Genomic DNA, 26,310 nt, shown 5'->3' on the forward strand with positions numbered 1-26,310 from the left:
TCTCCCGGATACCAGAGACTCAAAAACTTTTCTCACCTCTGCCATGAATTCCTCCAAATGACCGCAAATGGAAGATTGTTGTTCCCAAACTGCCGTAGCCCAGGAGAGCACCCTTCCCGACATTAGCATAATTATATACGCTATCTTCAATCGGTCTGAAGAAAACGAAGATGGCTGTAACTCAAAAATAAGCAAGCACTGAGAAAGAAAATCCCGGCAGGTACTCTGGAGGTGGTAAGCGGGGTTCACGGGGAGTCGGGATAGGCTGTACAAACTCACCACAGATAGGGGGGGGAAATTACTGGGTGATTGGGGTTTTTCAGAGGTGGCAGACAGTCTGAGCTAACTCCCTGATTTGCTCCATAATAGCCTTTAACCCGTGGTCGTGGCATTCCGTCAAGGAACTAAGCCCTTCCAAACGTCCCTGTAGCAACTCCTGATGTCTCCCAATGGTGGCTCCCTGCTGGGAGACAGTGTGGCGGAGCTGGTCCAAGTCTGCTGGGTCTGTCATGGCCAGTTCGTACTGTCAAGGCACAAGGCGAGACCCAAATACAAACACAGGAGGCAGATGGTTGGAGTCTTATCATGTTTATTAATCCAAAAGGGGTAGGCAAGAGAATGGTCGTGGACAGGCAAAAAGGTCAAAACCAGATCAGAGTCCAGGAGGTACAAAGTGGCAGACAGGCTCGTGGCCAAGGCAGGCAGAATGATCAGTCAGGCGGGTACAAAGTCCAGAAACAGGCAAGTGTCAAAACCGGGAGGACTAGAAAAAGGAGAATGCAAAAAACAGGAGAACGGGAAAACGCTGGTTGACTTGGAAACATACAAGACGAACTGGCACAGAGAGACACATGAAACACAGGGATAAATACACTGGGGAAAACAAGCAACACTTGGAGGGGGGTAGACAATAATGAGGACAGGTGAAACTGATCAGGGTGTGACAGTCAATGTGCTTTCAACATTGTGAATTCAAATATAATCAATTCAACTTTACTCCGTCTTCTTAAGTATGTGTGTAAACTGTAACTGTCAGCAATTAGCAATCACAGTACCAATGCAAAGTTGTACCAATACATGAGAGTAAAACACTTGAGTCAGTTGTTGTCTTATAATCAGTTTTTAATGTCAAGGCCATTGCCACCCAGTCAGCCTTCAGTCAAAGTGAACAGACAGACCATGTGTGCATGTACTACAAATGAGCAAAAAAGGCAAGAGTGCCCACAGGCATTATGGGTAAATATGTGTGTTGCTATGGTAGTGATGTGCTTTTTAGGATGTTTCCACACTGTATCCCCCCACAGTATCACCACTGACTACGGGGAAAGGAAGTGGGGAGGAAGGGGGGATAGTTTACATCACATCAGAACTATAACGAGGAAGTGATTTTTGCCATAGTGTACGTATGTAGGGTGATGGGGTGAGGTGGGGGTTGGTAGAGCAAGAGGAGTGGTCGTAGGGTGTTGATGTGCTTTCCATGCATCTTCTACCTGTGGTAGAATCCCCTGTGGAAAATTGAGAAAATAGACAAAGATTACCTTGGGTGGTCTTCAATGTCATGTCTTCAAAAAAACTGTTATAGGAATACATTATTTCTGGTCTGATCCACTGTAGAGTTACTGTATTTGTAGCTACACAATATATAAGAATGGACATGTTTTTCTTGGCCTTGTGACCTGCTCCTCCTTATTGCCCATTATTAGGGCCCAGAGTTGTTCCTGGTCAGGTCACAGGGCCCTATGTTATAAGTCATTCATATTACACTGTTGTGTACAGTATATAATGGTGTGCGGTAAAACTGGGTTGTGTTCATTAGGCACTAAACGGAAGGAAACAGATTGACACAGAGAGGGACTACCAAGACTTGTCCATTAAGAAACCCTATTTTTTCTGTTGCAATATGTTTTAAAACTGTTGCATTCCCTAATGAACATGACCCTATGTAAACCTCTGTGGGCTTGTCCTTTACCTGTTCAGGTAAGGGGATGGGTGGATGGGGGGGGGTCTACCCTCGGCTGCTAGGTAGACGGCCCACTCCGATCCGGTCAATAGGAACACTCACTCGCCTCCGTGGCAGTTCAACAACTTTCCTGTTGGGGGAGATAAACTGTCACCATTTACATTACACTTATTTTATGGGCCTGGTGTTTCCCAGATACAGATTAACTAAACCTAGTCCTGGACTAAAAAGCTCTTTGAATGGAGAATCTCCATTGAGAATGCTTTTCAGTCCTGGAATATGCTTAATCTGTGTCTGGAAAACTGTCTGTATGTGTAACAGCCTAATCCTAGTGGATATTTCAAATATGAATTGTAACGGTCCTGACCTGTTTTATGTTGTTTTTGTATGTGTTTAGGTCAGGGCATGTGTTTTGGGTGGGCAGTCTATGTTATCTGTTTCTATGTTGGTTGTGGTTGCCTGGTATGGCTCTTAATTAGAGGCAGGTGTTTTGCGTTCTCCTCTAATTAAGAGTCATATTTAGGTAGGGTGTTCTCACTGTTTGTTTGTGGGTGATTGTCTTCCGTGTCTGTGTCGTGTCGATACCATACGGGACTGTTTGGCTGTTCGTTCATTTTTGATGTCGTCTGTTTCCTGTCCGTGAGTTTATGTTTAGTTATGTAAGTTTATGTTCAGGTTTCGTCGACGTCGTTTTCTTGTTTTGTAAATTTGAAAGTGTTTTGTGTTTCGTGTTGCCATCGTCGTGTAAATAAAAGGATGGCTTATTTCCCTGAAGCTGCATTTTGGTCTGATGATCCTTCTCTCCTCTCCTCGTCTGAGGATGAGGAGAGCGACAGCCCTTACATGAATATTCAATTTAGAACATGATTTATCAATTTATCGTCAATCGAATTTGAATAAACTTGCAAATTGAAAATGGATTTCAAATCAGTTTTATGTGTATTTACTGAATCAAACTCTTGACAAATTGAATACATTGCATTGCATGACCTGGTAAATCAAAAAAAAATATGTTAACTATTTTTTGTGGTGAAACTAATACCAAATGTTCGCATTGCATGGACAATGATGTTCTTTTTAATTCTAATTTAATAATTGAATGCATATGAAAGTGTTGTTTCCCTTTGACATTTAGACTACCATGCACTGAAATAGGAAGGTTGCTGTCCATGCTGTCCAGGGGTGTTATATCAGTACAGTCATAATGCAACCTGCTACCTCTGTTACGACAACGGTCGTCATCTCACATGAGCATCTGATGGTGGTCTTATAACACCGTCATGTTCATGTCATAGTGAAATGTCAAATAAAGTGGGACTCACTAATACAATATATGCATTTTCAACAAAGGTTTTATTTGTAAATGTCCAGTAGGTAAACCTTTCACAGGTCTCAACATTTCTCATCAGGATAACTATGACTAAGGCATGTATATGTCTTTACTCGTTTAGGAAAAGCAGTACAGCAGAGAGAGCCAAGACAATTAACTGTTCTTTAATGTTCTATTTATGCATCTTGCTAATGAGATTTTGGGCCATTGGGGACAGGTTGACTTGATGATGTAATTCGCTTAAAGTTGATTCAGATAGGTTGACATTCATATTGTTTTTCTCTGTCTGCGCACTCAGTATGTTACAAGTGGGGTGGCAGGTAGCCTAGTGGTTAGAGCATTGGGCCAGTAACCAAAATGTTGCTGGATCGAATCCCTGACCTGACAAGGTAAAAATCTGTTGTTCTCCCCCTGAGCAAGGCAGTTAACCCACTGTTCCCCGGGCGCTGAAGTTGTGGATGTCGATTACGGCAGTCTCCGGCACCTTTCTGATTTAGACGGGTATCCCCCTTTCCCTACAAAAACTCCACGATAGGATGGCATTATCCCTCATAGCAGTCAATGGGCAGTTTCCTAGACACAGAGTAAGCCTAGCCCTGGACTAAAAAGCAAGTTCAATGAAGAATCTCCATTCAAAATGCTTTCCAGGATTAGGCTATTTTGGGCTTGACATGCTATCGGAGTTATCAGAGGTTTGCAGTTCCGACTGGAAAATTTCACTTGAACGACTCTCAAAGTCATAATTACAGATGGGAACTCAGAGAAAATGTTGTTACCTGAGTTGCCGCCTCTGTGTCGTTTCACCATTGACCTTTTATCTTTTCAACCAAAAGATGACAACAAATCAAATCAATATGGATAATGGATCTAGTTTGACTATTGTACATTTTAAGAAAGCTAGCTAAAATGTTATTGGTTGAAGAATTATACCGACTTTTAAACCACCTAGACAGAATCATGACAGAACAGAAACTTCTTAATTGAAAATAACATACTGAGCGTGGTTCAGTCTGGCTTTAGATCGGGGCACAGCAGCACAACTGCAGACTTGATAAAAAGCAATGTTGTGCTGCTCTGTTTGTAGATTGATTCAGTTGACCATGAATTGTTGCTAGCTACACTCAGAAACGTTGGCAGTAAATTGGTTTAGGGACTATCTTTCTGACAGAACACAATGTGTATATACTGACAATCACAAGTCTAGCTTTCTTGAGATTAATAGAGGTGTGCCCCAGGGTTCCATTTTAGCTCCTGTGTTGTTCTCAATTTTTATTAATGATTTAGGAAATGGGATGCAACCAGCAAAATTACATCTATATGCAGATGATACAGTTATATATTCATGTGCTCCTTCTCTGGTCCAGGCTGTTGAAGAGCTCCAGACTGCTTTTTATTCACTGCAGGCCTCCCTTTATGGTCTCAAACTGGTCTTGAATAAACAAAAACTTAATTCATGACCTTTACAAGAGCTAGAACTCTGCCAGAGAACGTTAGCATTGTCACATCTAGTGACTTATCCATTGAAAAAGTGTCATCCTGCAAATACCAAGGTATTTGGTTGGATGACAAGTTGTCCTTCAAAGTTCATGTGGATAATCTTGTGACAAAGTTTAAATTGAAATTGGGTTTTTATTTTCGTAATAACGCTTGCTTCCCACTTATGGCTAGAAAGAAGCTTGTTCAGGCCACTTTTTTCTCTGTAATTGATTATGGTGACTTGTTGTATATGCATGCAACCTCTTCCGTCTTACAGAGACTGGACTCTGTTTACCATGCATCCTTGCGCTTTATTACAAATGCCAAGTCACTCACCCACCATTGCACCTTGTACCAAATGGTAGGTTGGACCTCACTTTATATGCGCAGAAAGATACATTTGTATGTGTTCATCTACAAAGCCCTTTTGGGTAAACTCCCTCTTTACCTCTGTAGTCTTGTCTCCTTCACCACCAGCAGTTAACATACCTGGTCTGCTAGGTGGTTGCTACTTAAAGTCCCCAGGACTTTCACAGTATTAGGCAAGACTGCTTTCTCTTCTTGTGAACCAGACGCATGGAATAATCTACAATCCATGCTTCATCTAGATATGTTAGTGCCACTGAATGAATTTAAAATATTAATGGGAGACTCTGTTATGGAGGAGTGTAAATGCTTTTTTTAGGCTGGATCATGTTGTTGTATTGTATTTTTGTATGTTTTAATTCTGTAATGTATGGATTGTTGCTGCCTTCTTGGCCAGGTCTCCCTTGAAAAAGAGACGGGGTCTCTATGGGCTTTTCCTGGTTAAATAAAGGTAAAAAAATAAATAAATAAGACTTCCATCCTCCCAGTTTCCAAGTTCCCACAAGCATGTGAATGACGCATTAATGCCTTTTACGCCTACTTCGAGGCAAGCAACACTGAAGCATGTATGAGAGTACCAGCTGCTCTGGATGACTGTGCAATAACGCTCTCCGTAGCCGATGTGAGCAAGACCTTTAAACAGGTCAACATTCACAAAGCCGCGGGGCCAGACAGATTACGATGATGGTTACTCAAAGCATGCGCGGACCAACTGGCAAGTGTCTTCACTGACATTTTCAACCTCTCCCTGACCGAGTCTGTAATACCTACATGTTTCAAGCAGACCACCATAGTCCCTGTGCCCAAGGAAGCAAAGGTAACCTGCCTAAAAGATTATCGCACCGTAGCACTCACGTCGGTAGCCATGAAGTGCTTTGAAAGCATCAACAGCATCCTCCCGGATACCCTAGACCCACTCCAATTCGCACACCTCCCCAACCGATTCACAGATGATGAAATCTCAATCGCACTCCACACTGCCCTTTCCCACCTGGACAAAAGGAACACCTATGTGAGAATGCTGTTCATTGACTACAGCTCAACGTTCAACACCATCGTTTCTACCAAGCTCATCACTAAGCTAAGGACCCTGGGACTAAACACCTCCCTCTGGAACTGGATCCTGGACTTCCTGACAGGCCTCCCCAGGTGGTAAGGGTTGGCAACAACACGTCTGCCACGCTGATCCTCAACACCGGGGCCCCTCAGGGGTGTGTACTTAGTCCCCTCCTGTACTCCCTGTTCACCCACGGCTAAGTGGCCAAACATGACTCCAACACCATCATTAAGTTTGCTGACGACCCAACAGTGGTAGGCCTGATCACTGACAACGAGGAGACAGCTTATAGGGTGGAGGTCAGAGAACTGGCAATGTGCTGCCAGGACAACAACCTCTCCCTGAACTTGAGCAAGACACAGGAGCTGATCGTGGACTACAGGAAAAGGCGGGCCGAAGGGGCAGTAGTGGAGCGGGTCAAGAGTTTCAAGTTACATGGTGTCCACATCACCAACGAACTATCATGGTCCAAACACACCAAGACAGTCGTGAAGAGGGCACGACAAAACCTTTTCCCCTTCAGGAGACTCAAAAGATTTGGCATGGGTCACCAGATCCTCAAAAAGTTCTACAGCTGCACCATCAATAGGATCCTGACCGGTTGCATCACTGCCTGATATGTCAACTGCTCGGCATCTGAACACAAGGCGCTACATAGGTTAGTGCGTACAGGCCAGTACATCACTGGGGCCAAGCTTCCTGCCATCCAGAACCTATATAATAGGCGGTGTCAGAGGAAAGCCCAAAAAATTGTCATAGACTGTTTTCTCTGCTACCGCACGGCAAGCGGTACCGGAGCGTCAAGTCTAGGACCAAAAGGCTCCTTAACAGCTTATACCCCCAAGCCATAAAACTGATGAACAATTAATCAAATGGCCACTGGACTATTTACATTGACACCCCCCCTCTCCATTTGTTTTGTACACTGCTGCTACTCACTGTTTATCATCTACGCATAGTCACTTCACCCCTACCTACATGTACATTAGCTTAACTCTTCTTGAACTGCGCTGTTGGTTAAGGGCTTGTAAGTAAGCATTTCACGGTAAGGTCTACACTTGTTGTATTCGGCGCATGTGACAAATAAAGTTTGATTTGATTTTAATATTCTGTGTCCCGGGAAACTGCCCCAATAACTATATGTGTGTAGGTCTGTTCATGTGTGTGCGTCAGGGTGGAGTACGGAAGTGCTTAACTGATGTCTTAATAAATAGCATCAAAATGTAAGTCTCTCCCTCTAAGTGGTTAGTACCTACCTCTGCTTGGAGCCCTTAGGGTCCATGGTGCTGATGGAGAGGCGGTCCAGTGGAGTGTTGGACCCTGGGAAGCTCCTCTTCATCTTGGTCTCGATCACGTCGTTCTCCAGGCGGTCCAGGTGGTCAAGTAGTAGTAACTTGGCCGTCAAAGCCCCTGCTGCCTTTTGCTCACTGGACCGGGCCTGGAGGCCTGACTCCTCCAGAACCACCGGGTCCAGGTACTACAACAACAGCAATAGGAAAACACAGAAAGTCAATAAGAACATCAAACAATAGCGTTAGCTGTCACACAAAATGTTTTTGCTTTGTGGTATACTTAAAGTGATACTTAAGGATTTTGGCAATGAGGCCCTTTATTTACTTCCCCAGAGTCAGATGAACTTATGGATACCATTTGTATGTCTCTGCGTGCAGTTTGAAGGAAGTAGCTAACTAGCGCTAGCGCAATTGCTAAATTGCATTAGCGCAATGACTGGACGTCTATAGTATCTGCTAGCATTTTTACAGACAAATAGCTAAGCAGACAGACAGGGAGCCAAGAAGACAGACAGACAGATATATAGACAGACAGAACGTCCCCCGTGTCCCCCCTCCCTTGTCCCTCTCTGACGTGGCTGTTGTTTCTGCCTCTCCTGGGAACAGCGCTCTGTGGTATTTATAGCTCAGCCCAGGCAGCGCCACAGCGGCGATGACAGACCGTCATCTCGCCATTTCGTTCCACATAATCAGATCAGGGAGAGAAAATGTTCTGACCATCCCGAGGAGAGACAGAATAACACAGCCACCACCGGCCGTGGCCGTGCAGATACTGTACCTTCCCCAACTCTTCTGCCTGGACCTCCCTCACTCTGCGTACGCGCGTGTCCTCAATCAATCACTCACTCATTCACTCACTAACAGCACTTTCTTAGCTGGATCCAGGTTGCTCCTTGCACCTTCCCCTTGGCCCTAACCCTTCACAATTCAGTGTTTGTAGATCGGAAGGGTCTGGATAGGTATAGGCAGTGTAATGATGGAGCTTCCACCATATTTCTTCCACCTTACAGATCTGCAGACAACGAAGATCAAGGACTAAGGGGAAGGGGGGCGCTCCTCCCCTCAGCCAGTTTACTATCCTGGTGTGGGAACGAGGAGCACACCACAATTGGGTTCCAATAGGATTTGCCTTCTTTCAAATACCTTGAGTGTTTGCTTAAGCTTGCATGCCAGTTGAACTTAGTTTGCACTTTTGGGACTATTCCATACATTTCATTGCCCCAAGCAAGCTCAAGAAGCACAGCTTGATACTATTTGAACCCAAGTCTAGACCACACAGGCGCTAGGAGATTTCTATAATACTATTATATTATTATGTTCAGGGTCAGGGGTTCTTCCTGGTCAGGTCACTTGGCCCCAGTTATACAGTAGTTACTGATACATGGAACTCATACGTGACCGGGTGAACCCATATAACACACACACACACATACACACACACACTATCCTGATCTCACCTCTGGGCTCTCCTGGGTGAGGCGAAGGCTGTCTACGCTGCAGTGGAACAGAGTCACCATCAGGAGACACGAGAGAAGCACACAACCGCACCCCAGCATCTGAAACACACACACACACACACACACACACACAGATCAGGATCAGACATACACATCTGCACTTTACAGCGTACAGAACATGAAATCAAAGCTATAACGTTGTAACATATTCACGAAAAACAATAATAGTTGTTACATACAATACACACTTTATACAAATTTAAGCAGTATAACCCATACATAGTTCTCACATAGTTTTTTTTATCGCTTTGGTGCAATTTTCAAAGGTATGTGGTAGATTTTTACAAATCTTAGTACAAATCTCAAAACTCGTTTCAAAACAAACAAAAAAAATCGGTCACTTTTTCACCAAACTTAATCAGTGTTCCATCTAGAAATACATTGCAATACATGTTCATATAAAGTAATTGACTTTCACAAGGCAATGCTCATGTTACTTTTGATATGATTCTTTTTTGTTGTTGTTAAAAGACATTGTAGTGTTACTTAATCCGACTGCTCTTAATTGATGATCACTGAAACGTTTGGTAAAACCTATAGATTTGACATGTAAACTAATTTGTCTACTACAGATTTTGAGAACTACATATTGAAAATGTAAGTCTGTAAAGTAGAAACCTGAAAAGTATGATATACAGTACCAATCAAGAGTTTGGACACACCTACTCATTCAAGGGTTTTTCTTTATTTTTACTATTTTCTACATTGTAGAATAAAAGTGAAGACATCAAAACTATGAAATAACACATATGGAATCATGTAGTAACCAAAAAAGTGTTAAACAAATGCAGCACTGTAAAAACACCAGGAAATGTTTTGATGGGAGGGTTCCTCTCTAGGTTTCTTCCTAGGTTCTGGCCTTTCTAGGGAGTTTTTCCTAGCCACTGTGGTTCCACACCTGCATTGCTTGCTGTTTGGGGTTTTAGGCTGGGTTTCTGTACAGCACTTTGAGATATCAGCTGATGTAAGAAGGGCTTTGTAAATACATTTGATTTGATTTGATTTGAAATCAGCTCCAAGTGATTTTCATTTTGGAAATCTGTTCCAAAGTATTCTCACACATAATAGAGAGACGTGATTATATATAAATGTAAGCACAGTTTGAAATTATTATGTTTTAGTCAAATGTTATTTCTGTTTGTGCTTCTTGCGATGATTTTGAAGTGCACAAATGATTTGTAATTATGTTCCGGCCCCCCTGACCATCCGTAGTTGATGATCCCTGCAATAGACGATTACAATATAGGTGGAAAATGAGCTTACCACCCTCCTTCAGGCCATGGATGAGGCATGCAATGATTTCAATCCAGGTGCAAAAACAATGAGGACATTTACTGCGATTTTGATGAGAACCTATGTTCAAATGCTCAAGACAGACTTGATGCAAACTAGTGCCTGCTAAAAATAGTTTTGTTCATTTCTTTAATTTGATTACATTGGAAAGATGTTTTCAATGATCACACCTTTGATCATGGGATCGAAATTATGGACATTTAATGTTCAGTCAATTTTAATGGGTAGTGCAATTGTATTGCCAATGTGAAAACAGTGTAATGCACTGTAATTTACAGTACTGTATCATATCACATTCAAAGGGCAATTTTGAAACATGTATCTTACATTTTTTGCTATTGGATTAAATAACAATTGTATTTTGGTGATTAAACCCCTGTAGTTATTATATTTCATTGTTAACTTACATTTTGGATCAATGGTTGTGTGGTGAAATATGTCAACAAACAAAATGAATGCACAATGAAAGGTTTTGAATGTAAGACTGACTACATTACAAGTGTTACCAGTTTGGAGTTTTGTACTAAGTTTAAAAAATGTCCCACATACTTGTGAAAATAGTACCAAAGCGATAAAACATACTAACACATTTACACACCAATTATGAAGTCAGTAGTGTTTCTGTGTGTGTGTGTGTGTGTGTGTGTGTGTGTGTGTGTGTGTGTGTGTGTGTGTGTGTGTGTGTGTGTGTGTGTGTGTGTGTGTGTGTGTGTGTGTGTGTGTGTGTGTGTGTGTGTGTGTGTGTGTGTGTGTGTGTGTGTGTGTGTGTGTGTGTGCATACGTGCGTGTGTGTACTGTCTGTGTGTACCCTTCTCCAAGATGTCAGATGCAGAAACACTGGCCGTTTTGGGTTACTGCGATATAGAGCCTGGGTATTTACCTTTACCCAGCCTCCATCTGTGAAAATACTGGGAGCTCGGCATGGCTCGCCGTCCCTGAATGTGAGAATGGGGTGGATGTGGACCCGGACACACCTCATCCCTTCCCTTTACACAAACACATGGCCACAGGATGTAACAGCCAACCCCAGTCTCCCCTAACCCTAGCCTGGATCAGTGACCGGGCTAGTCCCTCAGGTGACTCTGCTGTGGAAAGAAGCACATCTTGTTGGGCTATAGGGGAGAGTGGGAACACAAGAAACAAGGGACCTCTGTAACAGGGTATGTACAAATAATCCCTGTTCTCCCCTAGTTCCCTATGGGTGACTTAGTTCCATAAACACATGCCTACTGTCTGTCTGTGTCTCACCTATCCGGTATCACTGATATCTTAAGCTATTGTATCACACAGGGGTGGTATCTCCTTGGACTTACATGGAGGTGGTTCCATCATCGACCTGCTCGGTCTATCCTGCCCCCTTCTGATTACTATGTGTAATAACACCAGAACCATGATAATGCCACGACAATGCATTTGTGCTCCTGTTGTGAACTTTAGAAAAGTTGTACATACTTGGTGTCAATTTTATCTTAATTAAGTCAATTCAAGATCTGAAATTCCTATTGTAATTATGAAGATCATATTTAATTAGAATTGGAATTTCAGTTTACTTTGTGAATGGACTGACTTCAGATAGAACTGACCACAAGCCTGATACTTAAGTTGTTTTAATAGTCGCTTATCTGTTATCATTTTATACTTCAAACTCTCACTAGAACACTCATTGGCCATGTCCAATTACCTGTACTTGCGTTCTGAGCCATTCCTAGCCTTTTGGGGGCCCAAAGCGACTTATTCTTGGTAATTTCCTGCAATTCTCCAGATTAACCCGCAGGGCGCAGAGAAAATGTTGTGCTCCGCTTTCTCTCTGTTTGATGCACTGGTGTGTGACCCGGCTGTGTGTTGCTTGTGTATTTGCCTTTTCACTGCCTGTGCTTGTTTCGGGAGGCGATGTGTGGGCTGTATTTGTGAACCCACTGTAGCTAAAAGCAAACTTTTAGAAAATTCCTGTCAAGAAGAGAGACATGTATGCCCAGCTAAGCAAGCTAGCCTAGCTAGTCTGTAGTTTAAAATGCAGGTCACTAACTAATGTTTTCAACGCTGCAGGAGCTGTGTTTATTTTGCTCTATTCTGGGACAATGTGGACCGTCCGGACATTCAATGTAGCAAATGTTTGCCTACAGAGGACTACAGGGGCGAAGTGGCTACTCTTAGCAAACAAGTAGTGAACTAACACATGCTACTGGTGAATCCATGCCCACCTACTTTCTCTTTCTCTTCTACCCCAGTAGCTGGATGCCGCTCTGGCCTGGTGGGAGTGTATGTGTTTTTATTAGGGATCCCCATTAGCTATTGCCAAGGCATCAGCAACTATTCCTGGGGTCCAAACACATTAAGGCACTTACATTTCATATAAAACAGAATGTAAAACAGTACATCATATGACATATGATGCTACAAGCTTGGCACACCTGTATTTGGGGAGTTTCTCACATTCTTCTCTGCAGACCCTCTCAAGCTCTGTCAGGTTGGATGAGGAGAGTTGCTGCACAGCTATTTCCAGGTCTCTCCAGAGACGTTTGATTGGGTTCAAGTCCGGGCTCTGGCTGGGTCACTCAAGGACATTCAGAGACTTGCCTCGAAGCCACTCCTGCGTTGTCTTGGATGTGTGCTTAGGGTCAATGTCCTGTTGAAAGGTCAACCTTCGCTCCAGTCTGAGGTCCTGAGCGCTCTGGAGCAGGCTTTCATCAAAGATCCAGCCTAGTCTCCCAGTCCCTGCCGCGGAAAAACATCACCACAGTATGATGCTGCCACCAACACGCAGGGATATGGTGCCAGGTTTCCTCCAGAAGTGACGCTTGACATTCAGACCAAAGAGTTCAGTCTTGGTTTCATCAGACCAGAGAATCTTGCTTCTCATTGTCTGAGAGTCTTTAGGTGCCTTTTGGCAAACTCCAAGCGGGCTGTCATGTGACTTTTACTGAGAAGTGACTTCCGTCTGGTCACTCTACCATAAAGGCCTGATTGGTGGTGCTGCAGAGATGGTTGTCCTTCTGGAAGGTTCTCCCATCTAAACAGAAGAACTCTGGAGCTCTGTCAGAGTGACCATCGAGTTCTTGGTCACCTCCCTGACCAAGGCCTTTCTCCCCCGATTGCTCAGTGTGGCCGGGCAGCCAGCTGTAGGGAGAGTCTTGGTGTTTCCAAACTTCTTCCATTTAAGAATGATGGAGGCCACTATGTTCTCGGGGACCTTCAATGCTACAGACATTTTTGTTACCTTTCCCCAGATCTGTGCCTCAACACAATCCCGTCTCGGAGCTCTACGGACAATTCCTTCGACCTCATGGCTTGGTATTTGCTCTGACTTGCACTGTCAACTATGGGACCTTATATAGACAGGTGTGTGTTTTTCCAAGTCATGTCTAATCAATTGAATTTACCACAGGTGGACTCCAATCAAGTTGTAGAAACACCTCAAGGATGATCACAGTAAACAGGATGCAACCGAGCTCAATTTCGAGTCGCATAGCAAAGGGTACGAAAACAAACTTCTTTTTTTTATATATACTTACATTTCCCCAAATTCCCAAAAAACTGTTTTTCTTTTGTCATTATGGGGAATTGTGTGTAGATTAATGAGGGGGGGAATATATTTAATCGATTTTAGAATAAGGCTGTAACGTAACAAAATGTGGGAAATGTGAAGAGGTCTGAAGACTTTCTGAGTGCCCCATAACATTATTACACCACTACAAAGTGTATTTGTATTTAATATGGATACGCATTAGCTGCTGCCAGGCCAGCAGTTACTCTTCCTGGGGTCCAGCCAAATTAAGGAAGTTATAAAATGTTTTTTTAAACATTACAATATATTCACATTAGATTTCACAACATATTGTGTATTTCCTCAGGCCCTTAGTCTACTACGACATATCTACAACACAAAATCCTTGTTAGCGTGTCTTTGCATGCACGTGTCGGTGCCTTTGTGTGTCTCTTAATTAACAGTACCCGCTGTTTCATAAGGTGTATTTTTACCAGTTTCTAAAATCTGATTCTACTACTTGCATTAGTTACCTGATGTGGAATAGAGTTCCATGTAGTCATGGCTCTACAGTTGAAGTCGGAAGTTTACATACACCATAGCCAAATACATTTAAACTCAGTTTTTCACAATTCCTAATCCTAGTAAAATTTCCCGTCCAGTTAGGATCACCACTTTATTTTAAGAATGTGAAATGTCGGAATAATAGTAGAAATAATTATTTATTTCAGCTTTTATTTCTATCACATTCCCAGTGGGTCAGAAGTTTACATACACTCAATTAGTATTTGGTAGCATTGCCTTTAAAATGTTTAACTTGGGTCAAATGTTTTGAGTAGCCTTCCACAAGCTTCCCACAATACATTGGGTGAATTTTGGCCCATTCATCCTGACAGAGCTGGTATAACTAAGTGAGGTTTGTAGGCCTCCTTGCCCGCACACGCTTTTTCAGTTCAGGGAATTTTTACTTGGATTAAATGTCAGGAATTGTGAAAAACTGAGTTTAAAAACTGTATGTAAACTTCCGACTTCAACTGTAGATGGTAATGGAAACTGTACTATAGAGGCACAAAATTGGTTAGATGAAAAACAAACAGAAATGGAGGTACTTATGCAAGAACAATGAAGTGTAATGTATTGACAAAAATAAAGCGAATTGGATGGAAAATGGTGTTGGAAAATGATGAAAAGGCACAACATTTTTCTTGAATCTTCAACATAGAAAAGCTACAAAAATAATTCACAGAAACTCGTTACAATTGTTGGAGTCATCCATGATTCACCAAATTATATTTTGAAAGAGGAAGCTAAATATGTCACGACTTCTGCCGAAGTCGTTGCCTCCTTGTTCGGACGGTGTTCGGCGGTCGACGTCACCGGTCTTCTAGCCATCATCATTTTTCATTTTCCATTGGTTTTGTCTTGTCTTCCCACACACCTGTTTTCAATCCCATCCATTACCTCTTGTGTATTTAACCCTCTGTTTCCCCTCATGTCTTTGTCAGAGATTGTTTCTTGTTAGTATTGTTTTTTATGTGTATAGGTGCGCGACGGGTCTTCGTACCCATATTTGTTTAAGTTCGTTTCTTATTAGTGTTATGGAGCATGTATTTGGACATTCATTAAAAGACTCCATTTTACACTCCGTTTGACTCTCCTGCGCCTGACTTCCCTGCCACCTATACACACGACTCTGACAAAATATTTATGTTTTCTTTTCAGTCTCCTCCATTTCCACTGAATGATGTAACTGTGGATTTCTTTCCTAATAATAATAATAATAATAATATTAATGTAAAATGTACACATTTACAGAAAGACCAGACAGGTGTTTTATACAACAGCCTTCTGTGTGTTCTCTTTTCGACTCCCTCTGCATATTTGCAATCAAACGCCAGCATTTTCTCCATCTCCTTAGCTATCATACTCTAATTCCACCGGGCATTCCACTGATTTCAAAACTCCGTACTCCAGAAAGTGGAGAGCAAAATATTTGCAGTTTTACTACGTGATATCTTTCAAAAAAGCTGCGTTAGAAAGGATTAACAACATATTCTGACTAGCTCATGTTATAGACAGAAGCGTGCTACATTGCAGACCAATCCGAAATCTTCTCCATAATAATTCACTGCTCTCCCTTCTTAACAACGCTATCAACAATGCACTGAGCTGTCTGTTTAAACTACTAGCACACAGCTCAGACACCCATGCATACCCCCACAAGACATGGTCCCAAAGGTTTGTTCACAGTCCAGAACAGAGTTTGCGAGGCGCATAGTACTACATAGAGCCATGACTATATGGCACTCTATTCCACATCAAGTAACTCATGCAAGCAGTAAAATCAGATTTGAAATAACAGATAAAAAATACACCTTATGGAACAGTGGAGAATGTGAAGAGACACACACACAGGCATAGACACACATGTACAAACGTTAACATACACACCATACAGAGTAGTGGCCTGAGGGCACCCACTTTAATGTGTTGTGAAATCTGTTGTGAATGTATAGATTTAAAAATAATAATAATAAGTATATAACTGCCTTAATTTTGTTGGACCCCAGAAAGAGTATCTGCCGCCTTGGCATCCCTAATAGGGTTCCATAATAAATACAAAAACAAATATTAGGTTTGACTGCTTTAGTATGATATGCTACGTTAGGTTAGGGGTTAAGGTAAGGGTTAAGATAAGGGTTAAAGGGTTACAGTTAGGGTTAGGGGAAGGGTTAGCTAACAGTCTAAGTAGTAGCTAAAAAGGAGTAATTAGTTGCAAAGTTGCTGAATAGCTAAAACATTCCAAGATGAGATTCGAACGAACAACCTTTGGGATGCTAGACGTTCGTGTTATACGACTGCCAATCCACCCTGACGCTTTGGCCTACAAACGAATATGCCACTGTAGTAAGGGGGGACTCTCACAAATACAATGGTGTTCTCCGTTTTGCTCTACGACCCCCACAAGTATCGTGGGACTCATCTGAAGGTAACGCATACAAAGGAATGGAAGTATGGAGGTAATTTTGTGCCAACAAAAATAAGAGGTTAAATAAGTGTCCTCACCTCACCCTGCTTTTAGAGTCATACCAAATGTAACATACAGTATGATACTAATTTCAGTGTCCCGCATTTACGTACGTCAATTAAATGTAACCTAACGTAAAGTAACACATCATACTAAAAGGTGTGGCACGGATTTTAGTTCAATATAATATGTTTTGCTCTGAGAACAGGCTGAACGAGGGGGGAAAAACACTTGCGCATTAGATGATGCCTTTGCAGTATGTACACTACCAGGGTTTTTCTTTTTCTGAAATAACACATATAGAATCATGCAGTAACCAAAAAAAGTGTTAATGAAATCAAAATATATTTTATATTTGAGATTCTTCAAATAGCCGCCCTTTGCCTTGATGACAGCTTTGCACACTCTTGGCATTCTCTCAACCAGCTTAATGAGGAGTCACCTGGAATGCATTTCAATTAATAGGTGTGCCTTGTTAAAAGTTAATTTGTGGAATATCTTTCCTACTTAATGCGTTTGAGCCAATCAGTTGTGTTGTGACAAGGTAGGGGGGGTATACAGAAGATAGCCCTATTTGGTAAAAGACCAAGTCCATATTATGGCAAGAACAGTTCAAATAAGCAAAGAGAAACGACAGTCCATCATTTCTTTAAGGCATGAAGGTCAGTCAATAAGGAACATTTCAAGACCTTTTATAGTTTCTTCAAGTGCAGTCGCAAAAACCATAAAGTGCTATGATGAAACTGGCTCTCATGATGAGCTCCACAGTAATGGAAGACCCAGAGTTACCTCTGCTGCAGAGGATAGGTTCATTAGAGTTACCAGCCTCAGAAATTGCAGCCCAAATAAATGCTTTAAAGAGTTCAAGTGACAGACACATCTCAACATCAAAAGTTCAGAGGAGGCTGTATGAATCAGGTCTTTCAAGGTTGAATTTCTGCAAAGAAACCACTACTAAAGGACACCAATGTTAAGAAGAGACTTGCTTGGGCCAAGGAACACGAGCAATAGACATTAGACCGGTAGAAATGTAACCTTTGGTCTGGAGTTCAAATTGGAGATTTTGGTTCCAACCGCCATGTCTTTGTGAGACGCAGAGTAGGTGAACGGATGATCTCTGCATGTGTGGTTCCCATCGTGAAGCATGGAGGAGGAGGTGTGATGGTGTGGGAGTGCTTTACTGGTGACACTGTCTGTGATTTATTTAGAATTCAAGGCACACTTAACCAGCATGGCTACCAAAGCATACTGCAGCGATACACCATCCCATCTGGTTTGGGTTTAGTGGGACTATCATTTGTTTTTCAACAGGACAATGACCCAACACACCTACAGGCTGTGTAAGGGCTATTTTACCAAGAAGGAGAGTGATGGAGTGCTGCATAAGATGACCTGGCCCCACAATCCCCTGACCTCAACCAAATTGAAATGGTTTGGTATGAGTCAGACTGCGGAGTGAAGGAAAAGCAGCAAACAAGTGCTCAGCATAAGTGGGAACTCCTTTAAGACTGTTGGAAAAGCATTCCAAGTGAAGCTGGTTCAGAGAATACCAAGAGTGTGCAAAGCTGTCATCAAGGCAAACGGTGGCTATTTGAAGAATCTCAAATATAAAATATATTTTGATTTGTTTAAAACTTTTTGGGTTACTAGACGATTCCATATGTGTTATTTCATAGTTTTGATGTCTTCACTGTTATTTTACAATGTAGAAATAGTAAAAATAAAGAAAAACCCTTGAAATAGTAGGTTTTCTAAATCTTTGGACCGGTAGTACATTCTACATTCTAAATGGCATGAATTACAAATACAACACATGAAGGTTTAGTAAAATCAAAACAACTTGGATTTCACAGAATGTTAACATCCTGTAATAAAGAGCACGTTTAACTGTAGTAAGTACCTATTAAGTGCAAAATAAAGTAACAATCGTTAACCGTAACAGTGTTGACAATTTCATCTTAAAATCAGCCATTAATCCCCTGAGACAGCTCAGCATTCAACACCATAGTCCCCTCTAAGCTCTTTCCCAAGCTCGGTGGTAGGCCTGATCCCCGATGACGATGAGACAGCCTACAGGGAGGAGGTCAGAGACCTGGCAGTGTGGTGCCAGGACAACAACCTGTCTCTCAATGTCAGCAAGACAAAGTAGCTAATCGTGGACTACAGGAAATGGAGGGACGAGCACACATCAACAGGGCTGCAGTGGAGTGGGTCGAGAGCTTCAAGTTCCTTAGTGTCCATATCACCAAGGACTTAACATGGTCCACTCACACCAGCACAGTCGTGAAGAAGGCATGACAATGCCTCTTACCCCTCAGGAGGTTGAAAAGATTTGGCATGGCCCCTCAGATCACCAATGAGTGCATCTTGACTGGCTGCATCACTGCTTGGTATGGCAACTGCACCTCCCTCGATCACAAGGCGCTACAGAGGGTTACGCGGACGGCCCAGTACATCACTGGGGCCGAGTTCCCTGCCATCCAGGACCTCTATACCAGGCGGTGTCAGAGGAAGGCCCGTAAAATTATTATCAAATACCCCAGCCACCCAAGCCATAGACTGTTCACTTTGCTACCAGAGCACAAATTCTGTGACCAAAACCGCTTCTACACCAGAGCCATAAGAGTGCTGAACAGTTAATCAAATGGCTACCTGGACTATTTGCATTGACCCTTTTTTCCACTGACTTTCTTGCACTGACTATGCCCACTCATTGGACTCTACCCACACACTCACATGTACTTACACTGACACTCCAACACACACGTACACACACACACACCATTACATTCTCTCACACCAGTGGAAGCTCCTCAGAGGAAGGGAAGGATCATTCTCGTCAGTGAATTTCAGAAACATTTTAATAATGAAACATTAAAAAAGTTATCATTTTTAGATACAACTATACTAAATATATTCACGTCACCAAATAATTGATTAAAACACAATGAAGCTCTACAGTAGCCTCAACAGCACTCTGTAGTGTAGCACCATGGTATAGCCGGAGGACAGCTAGTTTCCGTCCTCCTCTGGGTACATTGGCTTCAATACAAAACCTAGGAGACTCATGGTTCTCAACCCCTTCAATAGATTTACAGTTATAATGACAATTAATTATCAGAGCTATTGCAGCATGAACTGACATGTTGTTCACCCAATCAAAGGATCAGATAATTAATCTATTATTGAAAGCATAAGTTACAGCTAGCTAGCACTGCAGTGCATAAAATGTGGTGAGTAGTTGACTCAAAGAGAGGGAAAGACAATAGTTGAACAGTTTTGAAGGAAAATTGAAGGAAAAGCTAGAGTGAGAGAGAATGAGAGCCATGTTTCCTTGTATTTTTTTCACTTTTCAAGTGTAACTGCTAAACTGGTTGCTGACTGTACACTTTACTGCATGATTGTAGCTGGTATACGAACACGTTAGTTCTATTAGCTATATTGACTATGACGTTAGCTAATATGGTGACAAAGATGTAGGCTGTGTGTTAGAGGTTATGATATGAAGGTTTGGCTTAGAAAGAATGTTTCGCTTGGTCACAGACAGCTGATGTGGTGTTCACTGAAGTGACTGCTAGTTCTGTTTGCGTATGATCAGGGGTGTATTCATTCTGCCGATTCTGTTCAAAAACGTTTCTTAAACGGAAGGAGAAACATACCTGAATTTGTCCAATAGAAACTCTTGTTTGCAACTGTTGGACTAATGATTACACTCTAGATCAGCTAGATACAGGCAAGAGTGTGCAAGGCTGTATTGAATGTGTCACTGTCTGACATCTTGATTACAAAAAAATGTCTCTCGACCTGTGCACCTACGTTGTAAACTTTCATTCATAGGCTAGGTTGTAGCAATCTCATGTTGGGTACAGGTAAAATGTGAGTATCATGTAGTAGCCTGAACCTATCGATGTTACATTGAGCTGGGTGATTGGAATATGACTGAGAGTCATCCAATATGCTGTAATAGAAATAAGGCCATGATCATACAATAAATGATCATCCTCCCTCATCTTAAACGGCACCGACCGGCAACACACACTTTCACACTTTTCAACACACTGCTGCTACTCTGTTTATTATCTATACTGATTGCCTTGTCACTTTTACCCCTACCTACATGAACACAGAAATGGCTTCTAGAACATGAACTTTCATAAGCCTTAACGTGTATGCCATCTGTAAATACAAATTAAATTGTTAAATTACAAGCCTAGTTTGTTTGGCAACAAAAAAAGGCAGCAACCTTCCCGCTAGCCATGATTGGCTGAGATAATGAGGGGGCTGGACATGCCGAGAGATCGAGTTTTGAAATCAGTGGAATTAAAGTATGATAGCTAAGGAGATGGAGAAATCATCTGTCTCCGGATTACATATTCAAACTAACGGCATCCGTGACAGAGAGGGAGAAGCGTCCATCCATGTACAGTATACCGGTAAGATAGTCTAGCTAGCCACATTTTCAGATATTGCACGTTTCTAATTTTGTCAGAAAGTCGTTTTCATTTCAAGTTAAAGTTTACTGTTAGTTAGCTAGCTAACGTTAGCTGGCTCGCTAGCTAACCTTAACATGTATGATCTGTGTAGTAATATTATTCGTATCTCAGAGCCATTTCCTTTGCTAGTTATAATCTAATGTTTGTATTTGTATGTATTATGGATCTCCATTAGCTGTTGCCAAGATTAAGGCAGTTATACAATTTTAAAAACATTACAATACATTCATTACAGAATTCACAACACACTGTGTGCCCTCAGGACCATACTCCACTACCACATATCTACAACGCAAAATCCATGTGTACGTGTGTGTATAGTGCTTATGTTATCATGTGTGCATATGCATGTGTCTGTGCCTATGTTTGTGTTACTTCACAGTCCCCGCTGTTCCATAAGGTGTATTTTTACAATCTGATTCTACTGCTTGCATCAGTTACCTGATGTGGAATAGAGTTCCATGTAGTCATGGCTCTATGTGGTAGAGTGCGCCTCCCATAGTCTGTTCTGGACTTGGGGACTGTGAAGAGACCTCTGGTGGCATGTCTTGTGGGGTATGCATGGGTTTCCGAGCTGTGTGCTAGTATTTTAAACAGACAGCTCAGTACCTTCAGCTTGTCAACACCTCTTACAAAAACAAGTAATGAGGAAGTCAATCTCTCTTCCACTTTGAGCCATGAGAGATTGACATGCATGTCATTAATGTTAGCTCTCCGTGTACTTTTAAGGGCCAGCTGTGCTGCCCTGTTCTTTTATCTTTGAATTTTTTATTTTACCTTTATTTAACCAGGTAGGCTAGTTGAGAACAAGTTCTCATTTACAACTGCGACCTGGCCAAGATAAAGCAAAGCTGTGTCACGCCCTGACCTTAGTATTCTATGTTTTCTGTATTATTTTGGTCAGGTCAGGGTGTGACCTGTTTTGTATTGTCTAGGGTTTTTGTATGTCTAGGTGTGTGTGTGTAGTCTAGGCATATGTAGGTCTATGGTGGCCTGAATTGGTTCCCAATCAGAGGCAGCTGTTTTTCGTTGTCTCTGATTGGGAATCCTTAGGTTGCCATTTTCCAGTTTGGTTTGTGGGTTATTGTCTATGTGATGTTGCATGTCTGCACTCGTGTCTTATAGCGGTCACATTCGTTTTGTTATTTTGTATAGTTTGTTCAGTATTCTTCTTTATTAAAAGGAAGATGTATTATAATCACGCTGCGCCTTGGTCTCCTTCGTATGACGAACGTGACAAGCAGTGCGACACAAACAACAACACAGAGTTACACATGGAATAAACAAGCGTACAGTCAATAACACAATAGAAAAAAATTAAGTCTATATACAGTGTGTGCAAATGGCGTGAGGAGGTAAAGCAATAAATAGGCCATAGTAGTGAAGTAAATACAATTACAATTAACACTGGAGTGATAGATGTGCAGATGATGATGTGCAAGTAGAAATACTGGTGTGCAAAAGAGCAGAAAGGTAAATAAAAACAATATGGGGATGAGGTAGGTAGATTGGATGGACTATTTACAGATGGGCTATGTACAGCTGCAGCGATCGGTTAGCTGCTCAGATAGCTGATGTTTAAAGTTAGTGAGGGAAACATAAGTCTCCAGCTTCAGTGATTTTTGCAATTCGTTCCGGTCAACTGCAATTTTCCCAAGTCCCTCTTTGTGGCACCTGACCACACGACTGAACAGTAGTCCAGGTGCAACAAAACCAGGGCCTGTAGGTTCTGCCTTGTTGATAGTGTTGTTAAGAAGGCAGAGTAGCGCTTTATTATGGACTGACTTCTCCCCATCTTAGCTGCTGTTGTATCAATATGTTTTGACCATGACACCTCAACTTGTTCAATTTCCACATTATTAATTACCAGATGTAGTTGAGGTTTAGAGTTTAGTGAATGATCTGTCCCAAATACAATGGTTTTAGTTTTGGAAATATTTAGGACTAACTTATTCCTTGCTATCCATTCCAAAACTAACTGCAGCTCTTTGTTAAGTGTTGCAGTTATTTCAGTCCCTGTAGTAGCTAACGTGTATAATGTTGTGTCTTCCGCATACAACAACACACTGGCTTTACTCAAAGTCAGTGGCATGTCGTTAGTAATGATTGAAAAAAGCAATGGGCCTAAACAGCTACCCTGGGGAATTCCTGCTTCTACCTGGATTATGTTTGAGAGGCTTCCATTAAAGAACACCCTCTGTTTTCTGTTAGACAAGTAACTCTTTATCCACATTATAGTAGGGGGTGTAAGCCATAACACATACTTTTTTCCAGCAGCAGACTGTGATCGATAATGTCAAAATCTGCACTGAAGGCTAGCTAACATGGAACATGGTTGGTTTGAGACCTGCAGAGTCATGCAGGGTAGTAAAGTCATGAGTTTGGATTATGGTTCTTTTTTTTAGCTAGCTAGCTACATGTCTTAACAAAAGACTTCACTATGTAAGTAACCATTTCAATAGAGTGTTCATGATGTCAATGCGGCAACTGTTGATAGACGTAGCTGGTAAATACGCTCTGGCTATCTATTCCGATTTCAGAGCACTCTCGTCTGAGTGTGCCAGAGCGCAGAAAAACTGACGAATTTACGAATGCTCAACACCCTTTGAATATGGCCAGTGTCAGTAAACGTTGGCTAAAAAACGTAATAAATTGTTGCCAGCAGCACAGTTGCAGTCACCAACGCTCTGGATAACATAAAAATAGCCTAACCTGTTCTGCTAGGGCGAGTAAAATGGTCAATATTTAAAAAGGAATAGTTTCGCCATATAAAAAAAAGAGTTCAGTTCACGTCACGGAGGGACAGACTTAAATGAATCACTAACCACATTAAATAAATAATAATCTTTAGAAGTGACTTTGTCAAAGCAACACACTAACTAGGGCAGAAATGTTGGGGTTAAGTGGGTTAAAACGTCCTAGAAGTAACGGTTGATGGCGGGACATGTCAAAATGTGGAAGTTTGGCACTTTAGTAAGTCTTTATTCATATGAAAAATCTGATTTATTGAATTCACCATGTGGTTGGTTTATATTAAAGGGCACTATAATATAGTATAATTTTGATCCTCATTTTCCCCTACACACACTTGGCAACTTACTATTACTTCTCCTAGTGTCAGGCTTTCTGAACACTGTCTGGATACACATATGTACACACACACTACTCTACCCATTCTCACTTAATACTCCACACTCTAGCCTGGTTTATACCTGGTGCTAACATGCGTCATTTGTCCAACACTTAGTACTCAACACAAGCTATTAGACCCGGTCTCAGGGATGGATAACTCTGGAGATCCTTTCGAGCTCCACTGAGTTAGGTAAATCTGCTTCTAGTTTTTTTGCGCCCATTATGTGAAACAATTTACAGAGCTGGAATGATCTCCAAAGCTCTCTACATTTGGAAGAGTTGGTGTCTCTAGGGATATTCAGAAGGCTGATTAAGGATAATTTTTTCTGAAGAATGTGTTTGTTTTATATGATTTTGTGTATTAATGTGTATATTGATGTTTATATCGATGTGTATAGTGTATATTGATGTGTATGCATCAGCATTACTCCCTGTCAGAATAAAGATGAAATAAAAGAATGAATAAAATAAAAACACTGTAGAATTCCAACCTTTGGCACTAACGAGAGAAACATTTGATGGTCCAATTTAACAATGGAATATACCCAGAACACCTGATGTGTGGGATTTGAGCAATTAAACACATGATTTGAGCAATTATACACTCCCATCATTAAATGTACAAAAACATAGTTCCACACATGGATATCTAATCTTTATCTAGTCTATATCTATCGATACCAAGTGTATCAGTCTAGCCCGAGAGCACTTGCATCCTGGTCCAAATGACCAAGCAGTAAATCAACTGAAAAGCTGGTAAAAATAACTAAATGTCTCTATTGGTCCGTAGAATACCTTTTGGAACACCTTTCTCAAACAAACTGTAAAATCAGGAGGTCCTGTTTGAAACCATGTCGTGTTCAATTCCCCCAAGGTTTTCACAGTGTATGTTTTAGACTTGACTGGCAAAGGGTATTGTCTAGCAACATCAGCTAATTTTAGCATTTTCCATTCCCGAAAATAAACACCTCCACCCATCACATGCACTCTCCCCAATGTGCGTATACCAACATTCTCTCAAAGACACACTCACACTCTCCATACGTCACAAACATTCTTTACGAACACACAAAGACACTCAAATTCTTCCATTCACAAAAATACAGATACAATTCAAAGATCAAACAAATGTTCTCACTAATTGTGAACTTAGTCAAGGTCTACAACCACCATTTAACAAAACTGTCACTCGTCATTCACTCATCTTTCTTCTACTGTATTCTATATTGCACACATAAACAACATCTCTCAAGAACACCTGCACACATACACATAGGTGTGATGAACATACACTCTTAGAAAAAAGGGTTCCAATAGGGTTCTGGGGTTGTCCATATAGGAGAACCCTTTTTGGTTCCATTTAGAACCATTTTTTGTTTCTAGGTAGAACTATTTTGGGTTCCATGCAAAACCCTCTGTGGAAAAGGTTCTACATGGAACCCAAAAGGGTTCTAGTTGGAACCAAAAGGGGATCTTCGAAGGGTTCTCCTATGGGGACAGGCAAAGAACCATTTTTGGTTCAAGATAGCACCTTGTTTTTCTAAGAGTGTACACACCTGTGCTACATTCATGCGTTTATGTATACATATATCCATGCATGTCTGAGCACCCACTTGTGCACAGAGAGCCCCATTCGTTCTATTGTACTCGATCGTTCTATTGTACTCACCTTTGGTTTTAGACAGTCTGGAACACACATATACACACACACAGGAGAAGAGAGAGGATGTTGAAAAGTTCCTGGAATTTCTCACGTTCCAACTTTTCCCTCCCTTTGCTTGTTCCTGGTGTTGACTTTCCCCGTTTTATAGGCTCTCCTCTGGAATCTCCACTCCAATCGGTGGTCGCGATTCCTCTGACATCATTTCTCCTCGTTTTCCAC

General features: G+C 41.6%; 1 protein-coding gene across 1 annotated transcript; it reads right to left on the reverse strand.

Annotated features, from left to right (window-relative positions):
- Positions 1-1,110: 1,110 nt before the first annotated feature.
- ostn (osteocrin) lies at positions 1,111-26,223 on the reverse strand. Its single transcript, XM_024146570.2, has 5 exons — positions 26,098-26,223; positions 8,939-9,037; positions 7,446-7,666; positions 1,970-2,090; positions 1,111-1,505 (listed from the first exon to the last, which is right to left on the reverse strand). The coding sequence occupies exons 1-4, from the start codon at positions 26,125-26,127 to the stop codon at positions 2,006-2,008; spliced, it is 435 nt and encodes a 144-aa protein (XP_024002338.1). The 5' UTR covers positions 26,128-26,223; the 3' UTR covers positions 1,111-1,505; positions 1,970-2,005.
- Between the last annotated feature and the right edge of the window lie 87 nt (positions 26,224-26,310).

The sequence above is a fragment of the Salvelinus sp. IW2-2015 genome, unplaced genomic scaffold, assembly GCF_002910315.2.
Source record: "Salvelinus sp. IW2-2015 unplaced genomic scaffold, ASM291031v2 Un_scaffold16459, whole genome shotgun sequence".
Taxonomy (NCBI): Eukaryota; Metazoa; Chordata; class Actinopteri; order Salmoniformes; family Salmonidae; genus Salvelinus; species Salvelinus sp. IW2-2015.